We start from the raw sequence: 23,661 nt of genomic DNA, 5'->3' as shown, positions 1-23,661 counted from the left end.
TTTTCCATTGACCTTCTTCACCATTACAAGGTTTTCTAACCATTCCGGAAATTGAATCTCCTCAATAAACCCAGCCTCTAAGAGCTTTTCTACATCTTGTCTTATAGCTTCTTGTCTTTCCGGGACAAAGTTTCTTTTCTTTTGTTTCACTGTCTTTCGGCTTGGGTCCACGTTTAACTTGTGAGTAATAAGCTTCGGGTCTATGCCTGGCATATCAGCTGCTGACCACGCAAACACATCATTATTTTCTTGCAAAAATCTCACAAACTTCCCTCTAAGGGGCTCCTCTAATGTGGCTCCAATGAAAGTCATCCTCTCAGGATTCTCAGGGTCTAAAGGAATCGAAACCAAGTCTTCTGCTGGCTTTCCTCTCTTCTCATCATTTTCTCGGACATCCATATCTTCAATAGGAGGAACCTGCCCCCCAACTCCATCTGCCCTCAAAGAGGCTACATAACAGCTTCTAGCCATTTTTTGATCTCCTCTCTCTTCTCCAATCCCGTTCCGGGTGGGAAACTTCATAACTGAATGGTAGGAAGAAGGGACTGCCTTGAAGGCATGTATCCATGTTCTTCCCATGATAGCATTATAAGTTGAACTAGCCTTTACCACCGCAAAGTCCAACATCTGCGTTGTTTGCCTTGGTTCCTGACCTATGGTGGTCGGCAACTTGATTATCCCTTCCACAGGACATTCCACTCCCGCAAATTCATATATTCGCATGTCGGTTGGGGTCAATTGGGAGTCGTTATACCCCATCCTTAAAGAGGCATCATGGAGTAAGATATCCACTGAAGCACCATTATCCACAAGGACCCTCTTGACCGGGCTATTTCCTATTATCGATGTTATGACCAGCGGGTCGTCATGAGGAAATTTCACACCCTCTAGGTCAGAATCATCAAAAGCTAATGTTACTTCTATCCTGGCCCTCTTCGGGGCTTCTCCAACAATATGCATAACCTCTCTAGTATATGCTTTTCTGGAGTTTCTGGACAATCCAGCAGTAGTTGGCCCTCCAAAGATTGTGTTTATCACAGGCCCTCGAGGTCGTGACCCTTCATAAATTGTGTTTATAACCGGTCCTCTAGGCTGGGGATTCCGCCCCTGATCGTCTTGGTCCCTCCTACGATCTTCAAAGTTCTTCCTTCCATTGTTATTCATATCCCCTCCTTCTCCAGTATATTTGTTTAATCTTCCTTTTCGAATGAGGAACTCAATTTCATCTTTCAGTTGCCTACACTCATCGGTGTCATGACGCACATCTTTATGAAATCTGCAATACTTACTCTTGTCTAGCTTGGCAGGATCAGCCTTCAGGGGCTTAGGCCAACGAATATCTCGATCTTTCTCGATTTCCATCAAGATCTGGCTTCTAGGAGCATTCAGCTTAGCGTACTCGGTGAACTTTTGCCCAGGTCCTCCCTTCTTGGGGTTTAAATCAGGGTTTTGCTCGGTTCTAGGATACTTGTCCTTAGCGATATACTCAAATCAGTTTTCCGCTTCTTGCCTACAGCGGGCTCATTACTCACTACGGTCTTCCTCATGCTTTCTTCGACTTTGATATACTTCCCTGCCCTATCCTGGAGCTGCAACATGCTTTTAAGGGGGCGTTTGGCCAAGGACATCTTAAAAAACTCATCCATAGTTCCTTGTTGTGGTGCTATCATGGCTACCTTATCATCAAGGTCTGGGACTTTTAAAGCTTCCTTTGTGAAACGATTCAGATAGTCTCTCAAGGATTCCTTTATTCCCTGCACAATGCTCATAAGAGATGCTGAACTTTTCTCATGAACTCTCCCGCTGATGAATTGCTTAATAAAAGCCTAACTTAATTCTCTGAACGACCCAATAGAATTTGGGGGCAAGCGACTATACCACCTTTGAGACATACCTGACAGGGTTTGAGGAAAGGTCTGACACTTAATAGCATCATTCACGGGCTACAACAGCAGTGTATTAGAGAATGTTCTAACATGATTAGCGGGATCTCCCGTGCCATCATAAGCTTTGATAGTTGGCATCTTGAACTTCCTTGATATATGGGTATTCATTATTCCTTCAGTGAAGGGTGGAGTGGGATCATCAGGATCTCCAAGGGGAAGAAGATTGCTTGGATCAGCCCTTGGGACAACAGCCCTTCTCTGCACTAGACCATCCAGGTCTATGACAGGAGGAGGATTTCTCCCCCTAGGAGGTGCTTGGGGTCTGGTGGTCTGGTGCGCCTCCAAGTCGCGCATCAGCCTTTGAATCTCAGCCTCATGAGCCCTGATCATTTTCTGCACTTCTTAAGGATTCGTCCCTTGGGTACTTTGAGGACGTTGGCTTCCATCAGCCATCGGCTCTTTGCCAGCACGTCTCCTTCTTGGGGCTACTTCATCATCCGAAGATTCGAAGTCCCTCTCAGTGTAAGGACCAGAAAATTCCTGATCCTCAGGGATAGGAGCCAAACCTCGTATGTAGGGGGTAATCGCCCTCGTGTTTCACTCCGTCCAGCATGCCCACTTCCTCCAACCTCAGGGTGAAGGGGCATCTCATAAGGGGGTTAGTGGTCACAATAGTTGAAAACTCGTACCCAATGGGTCGAGAGTTCACAGGTGCATGTAGTTGTTGAACTTGGGGATTCGTACCTTGAATAGCCGGGGGAATCGTCCCTTGTGGCTGAGGTTGAGTTGCCCCTGTCTGGGCTTCCCTTTGGGTAGGTGCATAAGTTGAATGAGGAGGTATCTCCACGGTTGATGAAATCACCTGAGGTGTCCCCGACGGTGTTCCTTCCTCCAGAGCTCTAATTATTCTCCGTGTTCTTGCCATGGTTGTTGTTGTGCTTTCCCACAGACGGCGCCAAATGTTATGGATTAAAAACTAATATATATAATTGTTGTACTTACTACTAAGGAACGTGAGCTTCGAGGCTCGATTTGACTGCTCTTGTGTTTCGTGACTCAATCTGCCTTAACAAGATGCCTACTTATCTTGCTGATTGCCAATGATCAAGTCAAAAATGTAGTTTTAGTCTGTGGGGTGAGGCCCCTTATATAGATGTGGGAGTCCTTGAATTGGATTTGGTATAGGAGACTTGGTGGTCAAGTCTCTGAATTAGGATGGACTTAGGAGTCCTAGGAAGTAGGAAGCTGATTCCTTATCCTATGAGATTCCTTGGAGGCCAATCTACAAGGATTTATATCCCCATTAGGACTTATCTTAATAGTTGTTTTTTTCCCTTATTAATTAATTATGAAATTAATAAATAATCAGGGTTTTGGGCCTTCTTTGTTCCATCAGGCCTGATCTACATGTTAACCTTTCTGGTCTGAATATCATACATCTTCTTTTTGGGCCTAGCAGCCCACACCTTGTATAATCAATGTAATATTTAATTACACAACCAGGATTTATTTATCCCTATCAACAAGGTAAAGCCACCTAGGAAAAATAGGAATGGAAAGGAAGGTGTGAATAAAAGCAATAATTATAAGCCTGTTCCTAATGCTCCTAGAAATAAATGCTATAATTATGGAAACTCTAACCATCTTGCTTCTTTTTGCAGAAATAATAAGGATATAAACTTTTTACCTCCCAAATCAGGAGTTAAGAGTCAGTCTGTTAGGTTTAAACCACAAAATCCTTGTTTTCATTGTGGTAGTTTATGGCATTCCATTTATACTTGTAAGGAATATCATAGTTTGTACTATGATTATTATCAAATAAAACCTTCTTTCAAGAAAGTTAGCATTATTCCTTCTAGTGTAAATTCTGATGCAAAGTCTGATATTGTAAATTCTGATAAGAAAAATGTTAACATATATTCTGATGTTAAATCCGCTGCAAATGTTAACAAACTTAATAAGGCCAAAGGATCCAAGCAAGTATGGGTCCTTAAAATTAATCATTAGTGGTCTTTGTGATTTCAGGGCAACAGGAAAAACATCCTAGTTTTGGAAAGTGGATGTTCAGGACATATGACTGATAATAAAGCCCTGCTATCAGACTTTGTGGAAAAAGCTGGCCCGGGAGTTTCTTATGAAGATGGCAACATGGGAAAAACTCTGGGATACGGCAATATTAATCTTGGGAATGTCATCATTGAAAAAGTAGCTCTAGTCTCAGGACTTAAACACAATCTGCTGAGTGTCAGTCAAATCTGTGACAGAGGTTATCATGTGGATTTCTTTGAAGAACACTGTGAAGTTGTAAGCAAATCTACAGGCAAAGTTGTTCTGAAGGGATACAGGCATGGTAATATTTATGAAGCCAAGCTTTCAACAAGTTCTGATGGTTTTGCAATTTGTCTATTAAGCAGAGCATCAATTGAAGAAAGCTGTGTTTGGCACAAGAAACTCACTCATTTAAATTTTAACAATATAAATGAACTAGTCAAGAAAGATCTTATGAGAGGACTGCCAAAATCAGTATTTGCTCCTGATGGCCTTTGTTATTCATGTCAAAAGGCAAAACAAAGAAAATCTTCATTCAAGAGCAAGACTGAATCTTCAATTCTTGAGCCTTATCACCTACTACATGTTGATCTATTTGGTCTAAGGAATGTCATGTCTATTGCAAAGAAGAAATATGCTATGGTCATAGTAGATGAGTTTACCAGATATACATGGGTGTATTTCTTGCACACAAAAAGTGAAACTGCATCTATCTTGATTGATCATGTCAAACAACTGGATAAATTGGTCAAAGACTCTGTGAAAATCATAAGAAGTGATAATGGCACTGAGTTCAAGAATTTGATTATGGAAGAGTTCTGCAAAGACCATGGAATAAAGCAGGAATTCTCTACTCCTGGAACTCCACAGCAAAATGGAGTTGTTGAAAGAAAGAATAGACCTCTTATTGAAGTTGTATGAACTATGCTTGATGAAGCAAAGTTACCAACCTACTTTTGGGCTGAAGCTGTGCAGACTGCTTGTTTTACTCAGAATGCAACACTTATCAACAAGCATGGAAAGACACCATATGAGATGGTGAAGAAAAAGAAGCCAAATCTGAAGTACTTTCATATATTTGGATGCCAGTGTTTTGTTCTTAAGACTCATCCTGAACAGCTATCCAAATTTGATCTAAAAGCTGATGAAGGAATTTTTGTTGGATATCCACTTTCCACAAAAGCCTTCAGAGTCTACAATTTAAGAACAGTGGTTGTCATGGAATCTATCAATATCTCTTTTGATGATAAGAAGATTACTGGACTTGAAGATTTCAATGATCATGATCAGCTGAGATTTGAGAATGAAATTTTAAATTCTGATTCTGTAAATTCTGATAATCTAAATCCTGATACTGCAAACTCTGATGGGCTAAACTCTGATATTATTGAAACTGTGATGACTACGCCAAAGGAAAATGCACCTGTGCAGGGAGGCATATTGAAGATCCAACCACATCTCAAGAAGCATCAGAACCTAGAACAGGCTCTTCAAGTTCTGATTCATCAAGTTCTGATGAGCCAAGTTCTGATAATTCTGGAAACTCAAATTCTGAAGGATCCAACTCAGAGAGCATAATTTCAGGGGGAGTATCAGAAAATGTTGATGGAGACAGCATGGATCATGGGGGAGCATCCAGTTCTAGAGATCACTTTCCATCTGTAAGAAAGTGGACTAAAGCACATACACCTGACTTGATTATTGGAAATCCTGAAGCAGGTGTTAGAACTAGAACATCAACATCAAATGAATGTCTCTATCATTCTTTTCTTTCTCAGACTGAACCAAAGAAAGTGGAAGAAGCTCTTCAAGATGCTGATTGGGTGCAAGCAATGCAGGAAGAGTTAAATGAATTTGAATGAAATAAAGTCTGGACCCTAGTGCCAAGACCAAAGAATAGATTTGTTGTTGGTACAAAGTGGGTGTTCAGAAATAAAACTGATAGTGATGGCATAATTACAAGAAATAAAGCAAGGCTGGTTGTAAAAGGATATTCTCAACAGGAGGGAATTGATTATGATGAAACATTTGCACCAGTTGCTAGATTGGAACCCATAAGGATATTTTTGGCTTATGCTGCTCACAAAAAGTTTAAAGTCTTTCAAATGGATGTAAAAAGTGCTTTTTTAATGGAAGTATATTTTGAACAACCTCCAGGTTTTGTAGATTCAAAATTTCCTAATCATGTCTACAGACTTGATAAAATAATTTATGGCCTTAAGCAAGCTCCTAGAGCATGGTATGAGATATTAGCTCAGTTTTTTCTGGAAAGTGGATTTAATAGAGGGACTATTGACAAAACTTTATTATATCTCAATCATGGGAAGGACTTACTTTTGGTACAGATATATGTTGATGATATCATTTTTGGTTCTACAAATGATAGACTTTGTAAAAGGTTTGCCAAGCTAATGCAGTCAAGATATCAAATGAGTATGATGGGAGAACTTAGTTATTTTCTGGGCCTTCAAGTAAAGCAGAATGAAGAAGGAACTTTTATTTGTCAATCTACGTACACCAGAAATTTATTGAAGAAATTTGGAATGCAAGACTGTTCAAGTGCATCCACTCATATGGCCATTGCAACAAAATTGGATAAGGATACTGGTACATCAGTAGATATTACTGATTACAGAGGTATGATTGGCTCACTACTTAATCTAACTGCAAGTAGACCTGATATCATGTATGCTACCTGTCTTTATGCAAGATTTCAAGCAGATCCAAGAGAACCTCACTTAACAGCTGTGAAAAGAACTTTCAAGTACCTTAATGGTACAGCTGATCTAGGATTGTGGTATCCTAGGGAATCAGACTTTAAGCTAATAGGTTACTCAGATGCAGATTTTACAGGGTGCAATATTGACAGGAAAAGCACAAGTGGAAGCTGCCAATTTCTTGGAGGGAGATTAGTTTCTTGGTTTAGCAAGAAACAAAAGTTAATTTCCACATCAGCTGTAGAGGCAGAGTACATTGCTGCAGGAAGCTGTTGTGCACAAATTCTTTGGATGAAGAATCAGTTACTGGATTATGGGTTAGAATTTTCTAAAATCCCTATTTACTGTGATAATCAAAGTACTATTGCTATGACAGGTAATCCAGTTCAGCACTCAATGACAAAGCACATCAGCATTAGGTACCACTTCATAAGGGAACATGTGATGGAAGGTATAGTGGAATTACATTTTGTTCCAACAGATCAACAACTAGCAGATATCTTCACAAAACCACTGTGTGAAGCTACTTTTACAAGATTGGTAAATGAACTTGGAATGGTTTTAGTTTCTTTCTCTAAATCTTTTTAGTTTATGCTCTGATACATCAGACTTTATGATCAGTATTTACAGATATTACTATCTTTATGTAATATGTGCTTAAATTGAAATTTACCTAAGTGTTGATTGTTGTCTGATGTGAATTTCTAAACTCTGATAATGATATGAATATTTCTGTGACTATTCAATCCAATGAGGATAACTGTGCTAGATGCTGACCTAGTAGTCTCTAATATACTAAAGATCCCATGTTTGAAGTAATTGTTTATGTGGAAATCTTTTAACACAAGCAAATTCTGATATTGATCTTGGTTAGGTTTACTTTGTGTATCTTATTATTAAGTCACTAACTAGAATAGTGCTTCTTATCTGTTAAGTTCTGATGTTGGTAAATCTGATGGATGTACTAAGTGCTGATAAGCCTCACTTATCAAAAGAAAAAGTAAAGAAAAGAAATAAATATCAGGTACTCCTTTGAGATTTAGAGAAAAATATATGTGGAAGGGAAGACCCAAGTGCATTGCTGGTATTAAGTAATATGCATTAGAAAAGCAAAATAAAATTTTCTTGGTGACTTTTTACATTCTCTGATTACTGGAGAAATACTCTGATAACAACATAAATTCTGATAAGCAGACGTGACTCACTTACACTGAGAAGTCACTGTAAAAAGAAATTTCAAAAGATGTATAAAATGAGCACAAAACAGTTGAGGTGGACTCATGCATGAACTCATTCTATAGTAGACTTCAGGTTAATGACAGATTTTGAGCAAAGTTCTTAGTTATGCCTTATTTCAAAGATGTACTGAAGTGAATAAAACTTTACTCTTTGTCTGATATTTAGCTTAAAGCACACACTTACACTCCATATAAATGATGAAAATTACTGTGGTGATCAATGTTGTTTTAGATGAGCAGTTTAAGTGTTAGTTGTATAAATTATGAGGACAAGTTCTGATGATTAAGTTCTGAGGAAACCATATCAGTATTTGTGTGAACAATTACAGAAATAAACATTCACTTTTTGAGTATAGGAGCCATATTTTGATGACCTTTAAATTCTGATAATAATCAAGTTCTGATGCTTACGTGGCAATATTTATTTACTTGATTTATTTTTGGTCATTACTTGGACAGTTATATTTTATCAGAATATTGGTTTAAGTGAGATAAATATAGTAATAATCATTTGTTTAGTGGGAACAGTTTTTTTTTTTGAAAAACTGCATGTGCATAGTAATCATTACTTATTTCCCATGCCCATTAACTTTTGTCTTAACTACTGCATGGCTGAAAGGTGTAACGTCTGTTCCACTTCTCAATACCTGTTGTCAAGTGGCGTGTATAAGTAAAAGAGAGAAAAGATTTTAAATCTTTTATCTACTTTTGTATTCAATACTCTCTCTCTTTTCTCTTATTCTCTCTAAATTCACTGACGGTTTTTATATAGGCATTTTACCAAACACCTTTCAGGCATTCTTATTTCTCACTTATTTCTCAATGGCACCAAAGGATATAATCTTTAATGGAGCAAAGTTCGTCCCCAACAACTACGCTGCCATTCTCACTAAGAGTGAAGCTCCTTCGGAACTTCATTTTATTCTTATCTCATAGTGAAATTGGGTTCGCTTTGACACAGCCATCCAGTTTATCTGGAACTCAAGTTATGACGTTCTGGAGAACGGGACTTTATGATGATGGTGGTAAGTATGGGACTCCAAGAATCATGTTTACAGGAAAGTAGGTTGAGTATGTTGTTACTCCAGCAACAGTTCGAAAAGCTCTACACCTACCTGAAAAATGTCAATTCAGTTCTGCTGTGGAGGAGCCCTTGCTACAGCAAATGATGGCTAATCTAGGGTATAAAAAGAGTTTGGCTAAGATGGGTCAACTCAAACGCCCATATATTCGAAGGGAATGGAGCTTCTTCTTCGATTGCATCAAGAAGATGTTTGCCAACAAGTGCTCAAATTTTGATGCCATTCATATTCTGACACAACAAATTGGGTATGCACTCTTAAATCAGTCTCATTTTGATTATGCCAAGACTGTGTTATGTTTTATAGGAGATAGAATGAAAGAGGAAAGGAATGTAGTTTACTTTGCTAGGTTCTGTCATTTAATTTACAATTACTGTACATCAGATGAACCACAACTAGCAAGTGAACTCATAGAACCGTTTAGATTAGCTAAGAATGCTTTTACTGATCTCTTAACTGCTGACAACAAGAAGGGAGTTTTGAGACCCCTTAGAATTCCTTTATCAGTAAAGCAAGCTCTGGTAAATGCTGATTATGATACCTATTCATTGCTATATCCTGATGTCCAACCCACCAACACACAACAGCCATCAAAACCAACCATTAATCAAACACAACAACCACAGCCATCAGCACATAATCAAGTGAAGCATTCTCCTTCTAGAGCAAAGAGGACTAAGACAGTTCCTCAGTCACAGCAGAAAAGAAGGAAGATGATTTTAAGAGATGAGTCTGATGATGAGGTACAGGTTCAATCATCAGAACATGTTGCTGAAGTAGCTGAGAAGGTCTCTTCTCAGAAAACTCAAGAAACTGGGAGTTCTAGGCCCCTAAAAAGGCTTAGAAAGCTAAACTCTGATGATAAAGCTCCCAGAGTCTCTCCATCAGCTAAGAGACTTAAAAATCAAAGAGCAAGGAGGGTTGTAGAATCATCAATCTCTGAAGAAGGAATCGAACCAGTAGCTGAGGAAGGAGGTCAGGAATCTCTGATCTCAAAAGACCCAATTGTGATTCAGTCTCTTCCCACTACTAAACCAGACTTTCCTGAAGCTCATAAATCTCTTATTCAAGAGCCAGAGAATACTCAAGAACACATGCCTACACCTCCTCTGTCTCCTATTATTGATCAAGTACATGTTGATACTCCAGGTACACGTGCTAAAATAGATATTCACAACTTGAATGTGCCTGAGGTTCTGTACTTGAAAGCTCCAACAATTCCTCAGCAAACTCCACCAACAACTCCACTGCTGGATGTTGATGGCAATGTAGATGAATCTTCTATTGCTTCACACACAATTATTCTATCACAAGATGCTGATACTGAAGATTCTGCAAGTTCTGTTGAAATAAATGCTGAAAATACTGGTGAAGCTGCTACAAATGAAAATGCTGATGCAGAGAGGATACACTAGTACCTTGGAGTGAAACCTCCAGAGGAAGAGAATGGATCAAGGAGTGGAACAAAGTTGATTTTGTTCCTACTGCAAATATTCTTGCTGAGCACCTGCTAAAGCTGATGAGATGCTGATGAATGATGACTTCAAAGCACAGCTCAGAGTTACTGCATTGAGTACCAAGAACCTTCAAGGTCAACACTCAATAACTCAAGCCAAGGTGAACAAAATTCAAGAAACACTGATTCAGCAAGACATGAATGTCAAATTGGACAAGAAAAGGTTTTTTAAGCCAGCCTTTGACCGCATTGAGTATATAGAAAAGACTTAAGAAAAGCAGCAAGCTCAACTATCTGATATTTTAAAGAATCAAGCTGCTCAACAAGACCAACTCAATGAAATCCAAAACTCTGTGGAATTGCTTGTCTCCCTGCTTCTACCAGATGATGCCAAAAGGGGGAGAAAGTGATTAAGTCCAAATACAAAACTGATCAACCACTGAAGAGTAAGGATGATGATAGTTCTGGAAACTCTGAAAGGACTAGAGGTCCAAGTCGAGGCAAGGGTTCTTTATCAAGCAAAGCCAGAACTACAAGTCAAAGAACAAGTTCTGATACTGGTAAAAGGATAAGTTCTAATGAACAAACTCTGAAACTTGATGAAGAGATCTCCAAAAGGCTGTTCCTAAAGGATAATCCAGGCATGGATTTTGAAAGTGTGAAGGAAGAAGAGATTAGACTGAAAGATGAAAATGACAAATCTAAGTCAAAGTCTAAAGCTCAAGTCACAGCAAAGAAACCACCTAAGCCTAAGGGCATTGTGATCAAAGAGAGGACAGATACTGAGGCATCTAAGGCCAAGTCCAAATCACAGGTGGAAGTTGATCCTAGATTCAAGGGTAAGGCAAAAGTTGATGAACCTGTAAAGATATATATGCCAATTATGGATCTGGAAGCAAAATCTGATGAAGATAAAACTCTGATTTTGAAGAAGAAAAGCAATATTCAAGCAACCTCTGACAGAGCTCAAGTTGTCTTGACATCAGAAGAAAAGAAAACCTCTGACATTGCCCATGTTAAACCTTCAAAAATTCTACTACCTGGGTTTACTAAAGCTCAACAATTTGCTCAACCTATGAAGACTTCAACAAATGTTTTTTAGGGTAGATTGCTTTAAGGGAAGGAAGCTAGAGATAAAATAGGATTGGGTAATGCTAATGAGAAAAGAGTAAACAACTCTACCTTAGATCCTACATCTCTTTCTGAACCAGGATTAGGGACAACTCCAGAAAGACTAAATCGATTGGAGTCTGTACAGATGGTTTACAATTCCAAGCTAAAAGAAGACATAATGCTTTATTTTATGACAGATGGAAGAGTATTCCAGATAAGAAAGGATGTAATTCGGTTGAAGTATTATGAAGAACTGCAACATGTTTTATTTCTACTTCAAGTGAAGAACAGGTCAACAGATGGTGTTACCAGTTACTTAAAATCTGATATTCAAAGGCAGAAGAAAGTTTACTCTGTAAAGTCTGACAGACCATACTATCCAAAGTACAGAGCTCACAATGGTGAATTAGTTGAGATGAAGCCTAATACCTCCAAGATCACTACTTTTCTGGGTATTAAGGGTGTTGAATTTAATCTGGAGTCTTACAAAACTTATCTGATCAGATTGGATCAGGAAATAAGGAAAGCAAAGATTAATGATCTCAGAGCTGCTATCTTTCAGACAGGAGAAGATACAGTTGAACTTAAAGATGCTAAAAGGAGGATGATAAATGAACTTGAATATGTTGAGAGAACTCTTTTGAAGAACTATCTCAGAACAACTCCTGACATTCAAGAGATCAAACACTAAAGCCAAGTCAAGGACTACAACTATTAAATTTTGAGGGATATACAGGCTAAAGCTGATATCAGACTTTAAGGATGGTAAAAGAAAGCTACAAGGACTGTGAGTTGTAGTTATTTAGTCAAATTCTCATATGCATTTGTACTTAATGTTTTTGACATCATCAAATATCTATTGAACTTGTAAATTATGCTAATTTACAAGTTGGGGGAGATTGTTAGATATATTTGTGATGTCATGTCTAATAATAATTTGTGTTTAGTTTTCAGATCTTGACTAACAGGACAAATCAGGACTTAACTGGAAATTAGTACTTATACTGAAGTCAGAACTTAAGATATCAGAACTTAAGTTATCAGAACTTAAGATATCAGAAGATATTCATCAGGAGATAATATCAGGACTTAAGAAGACATTCAGATAAGGAAGGCGGATGATTGAAGGAAAGAAGATCAAGACTAAAACAAGAAGATATATGCATGGAGAAGAATTCTATGAAGAATAGAAGACTTGAGGAAAAGATAACTAATTGATATATTTTAGGATGCAGAAGTATATTCGATATCAATTAGAAGATTATCTTGTAACTGTGTGGTATATAAACACAGCATAGGGTTTTCACTAGATGTGTTATCTTTATCGAGAATATTATTCATTGTAACCCTAGCAGCTCTCGTGATATTTGTTCATCACTGAGAGAGAACGGTTCCATTGCAATAATATTTTATTAATAAGATTATTCTTTGTTACATACTTGTGTTCTTAATTCGATTTGATTGTATTATACACTGTATTCAAGCCCCTTCTACAGTGTGTGTGACCTAACATATGATTCATGTTTAGTTTTCAGATCTTAACAAATAGGACATATCAGGACTTACTGAAATCAGGACTTACTGGAAGTCAGAACTTAATATAAGAACTTAAGGTCATATCAGAACTTAAGTGCGGGAAGACTTATAGTTAAGGAAGTAAGCTGATTTACAAGAGAAGATCGAGACTAAAATAAAAGAAGATATGCATGGAAAGAGTTAGAAGACTGGAAGATTTGTAGAAGATATCTGATTGATATATTTTAGGAGACAGAATTGTATTCCATATCAATAAGAAGTTATCTTGTAACTGTGTACAATATAAACACAGACTTAGGTTTACACTATATGTGTTATCATTATCGAGAAGATTATGCATTGTAACATAACAGCTCTTAGTGATATTTGTTCATCACTGAGAGAGAACAACAGTTCATATTGTAACAGAGTTTATTTAATATATTTGATCTTTGTTACATACTTGTGTTAAATCGATTTGATTGTATAAACACTGTATTCAACCCCCTTCTACAGTGTTGTGTGACCTAACACAAAGGGTTACAGTTTCGCAATATAGAAGAGAATCATTTTCAGATTAGAGTTCAGAATTTCATTCGGAACAAATGCAATTTGGTAATATAAATTAATTATTATGCTGGTAAAATAAAGTGTTGTGTGTATCAAAATAAAGTGTGATGCTTGTAAAATAAAGTGTGGTGTATTTGTAAAATAAAAGGTGTGGTGTGTATTAAGTGGAAAGAGATATTATTATCTTGTAAAAATAAGATATCCTTACACTTGTTTAAATCTGATTGGCTTGTAAGATTTCATATGAATCGGGCGACATTTCAATTTCACATCCAAATTTTCTAGTATCTTCTTTTACTCGCAATTTACGCATCGATTTATTCATTGACAATGGATTGGGGATCAAGTGCAAAATACAAACTAGAAGATTGGTTTAGCAATTTTGGGAAGAGGATACAAACGTCTACGAAATATTTTCGATCCAGTATTCATCAAGGCACATCTCCGTGATCTGATCAATTTTACATTCACATGGCACTAGAAATTGGGTGAGCACGAGATTTGAACTTATTCATCATTACCCATTTCAAAGTGGATTTTAGGTAAGTCCTATGTGAATAATACCATGGGCTAAGTTTTGTTTGAAATTTTTTCAATTTAAGTGATCATATTTTGTTTTGTTTCAAATTAGTATTAATTTTTGCATATATGTTGTCTTATTAATTTCACTTTTTACGTATTTTTACACGCACGCACAAGCCGAGGGTCTTTAGGGAAACAGTATCATAATGATGGGAAGGCTGCGTACATATAACCCTCGCCAGACCCTGCGTTAAGCGAGATATACTAGGAATGTTTGATTTGGTTTGGTTTATGTTACTTTTTAATTTTATGTAATGTTAAGTGTGAAAGTATTTTATTTATAAACTTACAAAAAAATTATTGTTAAACATATTTATTAATTACTCTTTTAAAAATAAATAATAAACTAATATAATAAAGAAATTAGTAAATATTTTGTAATATAAAAGTAATGTTGTTAAATAATATTTCTCATGTTTAAATCTTGCAATAATATCATTCAATATGTTTTTGTTAATTGTATAATTTATTTTCGCTTGTATTAAATAAAAAACAAATAATTTTTTTTATTAACAATTCCTTCACAGTTCAAAAGATATTCATTAAAATGTAAGCATTGAAATATAAAAATAACAATCAAAATTATTTTTCAAATACAACTAATATCATTGAAGCAAAATTTTTGTAAAGGTTTTACAAATTTTAGATGATATCTATTTTATACTATTTATTATACTTAGAATATCTAACATTTATACTTGAATATTTAACACTTCTAGAATATTCAAAGCCAATCTTATCTTTACTTTAACCAACGACCTGAATATTTGAATGAACATATTTCTAAATTCTAAACATTTGAATTTACTTGTTTCCGTGAACTTTTTCCAAACTTCAAACTTGTATTTCATGTTTAGGGTCCGTTTGAAAATTTTAAATTAAGTAACTTACGACTAGATAAAAGTTAGAACTTGTTTAACATAAATGGAATAAAATGAATGATTTTTTAAAATAATTATCTTAATTTTAAACTAAATTAACATTTAAAAACATATATTTTAAAATTGAAGTTAATAAAAAACAAAATATCAAAATAAGTTAAAAAAAAATACGTCATGACTAACATTCAACTTATCAGCTTATAAATTTTAAATTCAACTTATAAGTTGAATCGACAACCGGTCATCAATAAGATGATACAAAAGGGTAAGTTTCTTATAAGTCAATGGCCAAATAGGTCCTTAAATTCATTGTATCTATCAATTTCTCTACTCCGCAATTCTGAGCTTCAACTAAAATATTATTATCTGTCTTGTTCATGTCGAATTAACTAGAAAATAAAATAGCAAAGAATAACGAAACCATTTATATTTACAAAGTCCGGATAACCAAATCCATGTTAACAATTGACTGAATGTCGGTTAACATTGGATTGAATTGCCTCGATCTGGTCCACATCCACGGATTAATGATTAAATGAACACCCTTAATCCAGAAAACCAAACTATAACCTTTAACAAGTTCATGTAATCAGACACTCTTTGCAATATGTATTTCACGGAATCTACTAGGACAAGTACACAATCTTCTTGTGTAATGTTTATGTTCCCAGTAGAGCTAAGGTCAACAACAATTTGTGAAAAATAGGCAGCAAGATATGAAACCATGAAACAGAAAACATAGCAGAAACTGTAAACTCACAAGGAGATCCTAATTCATCAGCAATTTTGCAGGTATTCATTGATGTGTAAGGTTGCCCACAAACTGAGCATTTCTACATACAACGAACTTCCAACATTTCATACCTATAGCACTAAGGCAGACAGGAAACACAGAAAGTATAAATACTGCTAAACCTCATTCACCAAAATTTACCACCTTAAAACTTCCTGTCGTAAACCAAAATTGACTTCCACAAACCTTAGGCACTACAAGCTTAATTCACAAAATTTTTGGGACAAATGCTAAATTCCTTGTCTCCCTTGTATGGGATGCGAACATCCATTAAAACATATACATTGCCTAAAGATATAATCAACCGCAAGGAGTTTATTTTCTGGCATGATGGGGAATGAGACGATCACGTAGTTCTGTAGATGCACCACTCAGCTCTAGACAAAAGAGCATTTCATTATTAATGGAGGATAAAATGTTTAACTACAAAAAGAGGTGGACATGACTAACCTTGAGGAGTGAAATCGAATAGAGGAGGAAGGGATTTTCCATTTGGTAAGCATGCATCTGGCTGCCTCAAATCATCGAAAAAGGGGTGTGCACATGCTTCCAACTAAAAAGTTAAGGTAAAATATTAGAGAGTGCTTTTGATAAATTTATAGCAATAAATTTGGTCCAGATAACAAGCTCTATATATTATTACAGTCTAAACGTAATAGTAAAAAAATATAAAAATCCCTGGGTACTGGAGGAACTTTTCGTGTCTGCCCAAACACTTAAAAAATACCTATAAATTTGGGCCATGGTATCACATAGCATTCCAATACCCAATGCTCAAAACGTTATTGATAATTTCTAGGTATTTTAATATATGCCAAATTAATAATAGTGATAGCAATGATATCACGGAAACAGCCACTGTACTCCTTGGAGTAGGAAAATGTTTTGTAAATCTAGGCTTCCCTGGACTCTACTTTCGAGTGGGACTTGTCGGTTATGTTTGGTTTGTTTGATAGTAAATGACATGTAGTAAGGGCTATAAGAATCTAAACTTGGTCACACAATCCTAGTGAATCCTATTGTGTGCTCTGACTTGTGTAATATGCACTTCTTTAGAAAAAGAACTACGGTTGACATCCGGATTTCTTTTTAGGTATTATACATTAATGTGATCGCCCCCTACTTATTTAATCCTAACTTATGTATACGTGTATCTTGCAAAGAGGAATATGTGAACAAAGTTCTCGCCATTTATAAAAGTCAGAATTTCCATCGCATGTCAAAAAAAAATGAATTATTTAACTTACAGGGCTGCTACGCAATTTTGGAGAATACTGGAGCAATCTTGACACAAGATCCACAGCATCAGCTGGCAGTCGTTTGTTAAACACCTACAATATACATTTGAAGTACGATTTTCATTTTCTTTAATAATTCTTTCAACTTTTTAAGAAAAAGCTCGGTCTTTAATGTTCCACATTAAAAAGAAATAATATTCAAGATAATTGACCTTGTGCCAAGGATGAGTTTTAATATGAGGAAACTTAAACTCGGTGTAATGCGGATTCATACACTTGATTTCTTCTCTCGTTGGAGTACCTAAAACCTGACATAGCATACAAAAATAGTGAGAGATGCAAAACAGAACTAATCGGTAAATATATATCTATATATATATATAAAGCATTAATTAAAACCACCTTAATGATCTCCACCAGTTGATCAACGCCACTCTCCCCTGGAAACAAAGGCTTCATAAAATGCAAGAGGGGGTTACTAGTCAGAAGTAACTTTCAATAATATTGGATGCAGCATCACACAAATTAAAAAGGCATACTCGAAGCAAACAATAAAGCAATTATTTTTCCACGAAAAAACCCAGAAATTGGGTGATTTAAGTTTTGATTAGAGCAGACATAAGGTCTGTGTCCAAGCTTATAGGTAACTTGCAAGTGGCCGAATATGATGATGACCTTCCTATTTCGAATTTTAAAAATTTCTGCAGACATGCAATTTTCAAAAAAATGAGAGCAATCACCCTACAATCTAAGTGACTTCAATGACTACAAACTGATACAGGAAACAAATAACATCACTAGGTAACTCGCAGAACAAAGGGATTACAGTACACAATTAACTATGCCGGAGTGGAGATAATACAATAAAATATTGAGGCAACTAAAGGAAGCAATAACTTGTACCTGTATAGGTCTCTTTATATATATATAAACACAAAAACACATACTTACCCGCCCTAGAAGAAGCTCCGCCAAAACGCAGCCAACTGACCACATATCAATTGCAGTTGTGTACTCCGTTGCACCAAATATTAGTTCTGGAGCTCTATAATACCGAGAACAGATATATGATATGTTGGGCTCACCAGGCATCTGCATTAGAAACAATGAATTCCATAAAATAGTACTACAGAGATGTACAAACAGATGCCCTTGTATAAAAACTCACCAACATCTTTGCACTCCCGAAGTCACATATCTTCAGCTCATGAGTTTGAGTATTGACCTGCAGCAGAAATATACCAATTCTGTCAAGATCTGAAATGCCAACAAACAGTAATGATATAAATAATTGCAGATATTGCAGTAAGAAGAAATCTAAGGTGCATCATTCACACTTGAGGGTTGCAACCTTCCAAGGAAAGCTACTTGGGACTTGACTACCTTGTTATAGATGTGATAGATTTTCTCGAGAAGATTAAAAAAAATGAAACAGACCTGGATGCATCACCTAAGATATTGCAATTCCTAAAGATGATGATTATTGTCTACCATCTCCGATCCTACTAAGTATAGTAGTGCTCGAGTTGTGAGAGAGCTGGGGATTGGTGATGCTGTAGAGCTATTAAATGCTCATCACATTGGTTTACCTTAATACTCTACTATGCTTGCATAGTTGCATTTGGATTTGATTGTCTTGTAATGTCATGATGCTAACTTGTATTTTAAATTTTATTATCTTGTGTTATTATGACATGCTTCATTCATAGATATTAGTTGATTTGACCTTAACATTTACAATCTTTTACGTAAAAAAAGGACTTGCGACTAATAGACTTATATATACATGTATACAAATATTTCTAGACTACATCAAGAACAACTTGTAACTTGTTGACGTAGGACGGCAAGTTGTCATGTCACTACCGTACATTCCCAAGTTAGCTTTAACTCTAGCCTTCTGATAACTAACACCCTTCAACCCATTTTCACCATCCACATTCTTAAGATGCATGTATACTTTTAAAAATCATATGGGATCACTAACAAGAGAGACTCATAATCATTATATATACCTTACAAAAACAAAGTCCAGAACAGCATATAACAAAGATAAAACTAAAAACATACCACATCTTTAAAATAATCGGGCCCTACTGCATACTGTCAAGACATATCACACATACATTAACTAAGAAATACATTTGAAGACTTAATCAGGAAAAAACTATATGGATGTGTTTTTTCACGTACAGCTGCGCATTTATAAACATGAAGGCATTATGCAACTTAATTTGTTCCAAGTAAATTCTCCTTTGCTGCACTATAAAGCAAGGCTAGCAATAATATAATCATGCTGGAAACCAAACAATAACCATTCTAGAAGTTTCATGTAAATCTTTTAAACCCACTAAAGGCTTACTAAGGAACTCTCAAATGGACAATTAAATATATGCTACGACAATTCAAATCGTACCAACACATTCTGCGGCTTAATATCACGATGACATACACCAACGACGTTGTGTAGGTAGTTAAGAGCGCGGCACATCTGCAAAACACAAAAAAAAAATACACAGTTTATGCCAAAGAAAGGTTCAACCACCCAAGAAAATCTATGGAAAAAAGGTCTTTATTTTTTTCACCTGGTATGTATATAGTTGAACATATAGAACAGGAACAGATTGGTTTATCCTCCCATAATGCCTCGAAACTCGATAGACTGTTTCAGAAACATATTCTAGCACAAGATTAAGATACAATTCATCTTTTTCAGTAGTTGAATAGAAACAGTGCTTCAGCTGAACAACATTGGGATGTTCAAGCATGCGCATAATCTGTAGTTCTCTGTTCTTATATCTCTTATCCTGTAGCACCTTTTTAATAGCAACAGCTTCTCCTGTTTCCAAGCACTTGGCCTAAAAGAAACAAATGGTAATAATACTTAACAAAGATGATTAATTGGAGTTGCAGGTCCAAGCAAATGTCAAACCTTTACACAAACACAAATTTCATAAATAGCAAATACTATAACAAGTTTCAAGTACCTGATACACAACACCAAATGAGCCAGTGCCAACCACGCGCTCTGCCATATAAGACATCGTCTGGACCAAGTAATTTTAGATTACCATCAAACTTAATTATGCTACCACATCAAATCAAAAATAAAATTGCATTGGAAACAATTATTTTACATGAAATTTTTCAGGAGCAAAAAAATCTTTTTCATATTTAGATTACTTTTCATTTACTGTTACTTGGAAAAAGTCGACCCCTTCCTCATAAAAAGAAGAACAAACCTAGTACTAGTACTCTATAACAAGAGAATGAATGACATGAATTTAAATGGAAGCACAAGATAAACCAAACTACACATACCCAATATAACCCGCTTAAATCGAAGCATAAGATAATGACATATAAAATGGATTACTCTTATCACCTGTTTCTGCTGTCCATTTGGACCAACTACTGTTGTTGAAATTATCTGACCTGCTTCAGTTCCTTTGCCGCTTATAACAGTGGGCTCAATAATCTGCATGGGATAAAAAACATAGGGATAGTACCTTCAGGAAAAAAGAAAGGTTTCTAATCTTAAAAAAAACATGCTGTATATACAAAGTTTCAAAGAAACTTGATTATAAAAATGACCTTATTATTAGAGTTGTCAGGTTTATTCTCTCTTATCTTCAATTGACGCATTTCCTTAGGAAGCTCATCCCGAGCAGATTTCTGAGGTTTAACAGCATCCTCCGAGGCAGAATCCATATGCTTCTCTACTGACTCGGAAGATTTTTCAGTGGAAAGAGGTTCACCAGAAGCTTTATGATCTGCGTCTTGCTCAAGCTTCACCCTTTTTAGGTTAGAATCTCCACCCTACAAGGCCGTTGAATGGAATAGATACGATTAAACACACGCACACCAATGTATAATAGACAAAATCAAAATAGAAAATCACAAGGGGTGCCGAGAAAAGGAAACACGACTAAATTAACACATATATAGGGTTAAGTGCCCAAAATAATACTTCTTAAAAAAGTTGGATCATGATCGCACTCACCTAACGTGTATACTATATGCGCTATTTATCAAAAACTACATACATATTGTAGTTTCCCGGCGGTTAAAAGGAGACAACATAAATTGTCTTTTCCTAGAAAGTGTTCGCCATTAAATTTGATCCAAAAAGATTACAAGGGTACACATAGCGACATAACTTAATTCTTTTCACAATGTATATACACTTTCGGTGATCTTAAAGTTATATCAATTACTACTAACGCATCAAGTAAGTGTGTATTAGGTCTTCTAACTGGGTAACATATTCTGTATGTGTTATGTATCAATTTTTTTACATGATATTTTGGTTAATTTAATTTTTATAATATTTTAATAAATAGCCAACACCCTTAAATTGATAGTCAATAGATTATTCAAAATAATTAATTATTACACAGAAAGGTCAAAACATAACTGATATCTATTATATAAAAATTTATGATTGATCTCAACCCTCACACAGCTTTTGTTATGTCACAAAATACATTAATAACTGAACTTATAGTCAAAGCCTTGAGTGTTCCCAAGTATTTTTGGTAGATACTAGAAAAGGAAATGAAGGGATTTTGTAAAGTTTTATGCTTTTTTTCCTCTCTCCAATAATACTTCCATTATTTCTTTGAAGCGAAAGACACCCCTTCCTTCTCCTTACTTCCATTATAATACGACTCGAAATATAAATTTCCTGAATCTACATGATGTCCTAAATACTTGTGTAAATTGGAAGAAAAAAGAATTTTTTTAGTAGATTCCTTTGAGCAAAAAACTGAATAGCTTTGAAACATCAAAGTGCCTACCATGATCCTTTTTCTATCTGTGCAAATGGTCCAAACGGTGACTGACTGGTAAATTCTTACTTTGTGAGGAGCAGACAGAAAAAAAGTTAGTAAAGTACCAAAACAAATGAAAATCGATTAATATTGGTAGTTTATGGAACTAAAGATGAATCGGTGAGTAATTATGTCCATAACTTCAATGTGGGTAATTTCGATGTACAGGTAATTATTTACAAGATGTTTGTAAAAACGATACACACATTCCACATTTGCTCTCAAGCTTCAATTTTACTTTTAGTGAAGTAAATGGAAATTGTATGTCTATTTGCGCTACTTACAGATAAATGCTCCACTTAGAACACCTAAGCTTGATTATACTAATTACTTATGCCTTACTGATTCAGAAAGATTACAGGAATGTCATATATTTATAATTACATCACACATAAATATAAATACCATATTCAAGAAAATTATCATGAATGTACAATCTTATGCATTTTCACTTGCACTCCACATCAATCGATGTATGTGTAATTCATAATAAATTTATCCTCAATTCATGACTTAAGAGGAGTAAGATATACATCACAAACATATGTTGATCTTGAATTTAATAAATCTTCAAAATGTTATGACCGTTATTTAGGCTTGACTATCCATTATTCCCATTTAGCCTGATTCTATAATTGACATTTTTTACTAAGTTTTTTCATAGCAATTGTAAACATTTACAGTAACACGTACAAGCAAACAAGAACAGTTTCCTTGCCAGCAAACGAGCACAATCTGATTACTCACTAGAATATACCCCACATAACCTCTTCCACTTGAATGTCAAATATTTATAGTACATTTACGTACTTTACTAGTTTTTCGATTTCCTTTCACAAAATGCAATTATATTTACAAAAAGAATAACTCTCCCCAATCAACCAAAACAGATCATTGATTCGAGATCTGAAATAGTGGTACAACCTAACCATATCAATCAATCAACAATAAAATCTACACTCATAGTTAAACAGCTCTATATCACAAACATAGAAATCATAAAAAATCATAAAAACACAATAAACATTACATTTCTGATAAAAGCATCAATCTCTGTGTGTGTGTGTATATATATATGTGGAGTATCTCTCCCTCTCCGTTCTCTCTCTCTCTCCCTCTGTCTTAATTTTTCTCTCTCAGAGACACACACACCTCAAATTCAAAATGCAGCTACAAACTGATCATTTCAAACAATCACCAACATTTCAACACAAAATCACAACAAAAAACACATGACACACAGAGAGAAAGAGGAGAGAAAAACATACAGGATCGGAAACAGAGGTGCGGCCAGAAGCAATACTCTTCAATCTCCGCATAACATTCATTTTCACCGAATTCAAAACCCTAGCTTCTCCTCCTCTATTCTCTCTGATCAAATATGTTAAGAGAGAGAGAGAGATGAAGAGAGAGAAACACCTTGTCCTTTTTCTTCTTTTCCTCTCCCTCTCTCTCCTCTCTAGTTTCTCTCCTCTCTCCTCTGCAAATCCTTTATATATCTCTCCCACCCTCTTCTCTCTCTTAATTACGTACGCTCGTATCTCCAGGATTTGTGTATTATTAGCCTCTGCGCCTCAACACCCACCAAATGCCCTTTTTACGTTACGGGGACTTGATTTTGTAATTAATCATTACTCCATATGCTAATCCAGTCAAACTTTTTTCCCTGGCCGTTGATTTTTAATCATTGGGTATTTTACAGTCGCGAT

The 23,661-nt window shown here is 35.7% G+C and overlaps 1 protein-coding gene across 1 annotated transcript; it reads right to left on the bottom strand.

The window, feature by feature from the left end:
• Positions 1 to 15,862: 15,862 nt before the first annotated feature.
• Positions 15,863 to 23,661, bottom strand: LOC141690299 (shaggy-related protein kinase theta-like). Its single transcript, XM_074495028.1, has 13 exons — positions 23,221 to 23,661; positions 20,715 to 20,939; positions 20,506 to 20,598; positions 20,108 to 20,167; positions 19,706 to 19,978; positions 19,537 to 19,611; positions 18,289 to 18,345; positions 18,072 to 18,212; positions 17,523 to 17,573; positions 17,333 to 17,428; positions 17,130 to 17,213; positions 16,333 to 16,435; positions 15,863 to 16,259 (listed from the first exon to the last, which is right to left on the bottom strand). Exons 1-13 carry the CDS (start codon positions 23,278 to 23,280, stop codon positions 16,198 to 16,200), a joined length of 1,380 nt encoding a protein of 459 aa, XP_074351129.1. The 5' UTR covers positions 23,281 to 23,661; the 3' UTR covers positions 15,863 to 16,197.

This window comes from Apium graveolens, chromosome 10 (assembly GCF_009905375.1).
Source record: "Apium graveolens cultivar Ventura chromosome 10, ASM990537v1, whole genome shotgun sequence".
Classification (NCBI taxonomy): Eukaryota; Viridiplantae; Streptophyta; class Magnoliopsida; order Apiales; family Apiaceae; genus Apium; species Apium graveolens.
The sequence above is the reverse complement of the archived record's forward strand: the minus strand, read 5'-3'. Positions and strand labels throughout refer to the sequence as shown.

What these genes read in the sequence shown, in the direction of transcription:
- LOC141690299 (XM_074495028.1), bottom strand. Translation starts at nt 23,280, where the DNA reads ATGAATGTTATGCGGAGATTGAAGAGTATTGCTTCTGGCCGCACCTCT. An exon ending in TTCAACTATATACATACCAG is followed by an intron (nt 19,612 to 19,705) that starts GTGAAAAAAATA and finishes TGTGTTTTGCAG; the next exon opens with ATGTGCCGCGCTCTTAACTA. An exon ending in CGGAGCTTCTTCTAGGGCGG is followed by an intron (nt 17,574 to 18,071) that starts GTAAGTATGTGT and finishes CATTTTATGAAG; the next exon opens with CCTTTGTTTCCAGGGGAGAG.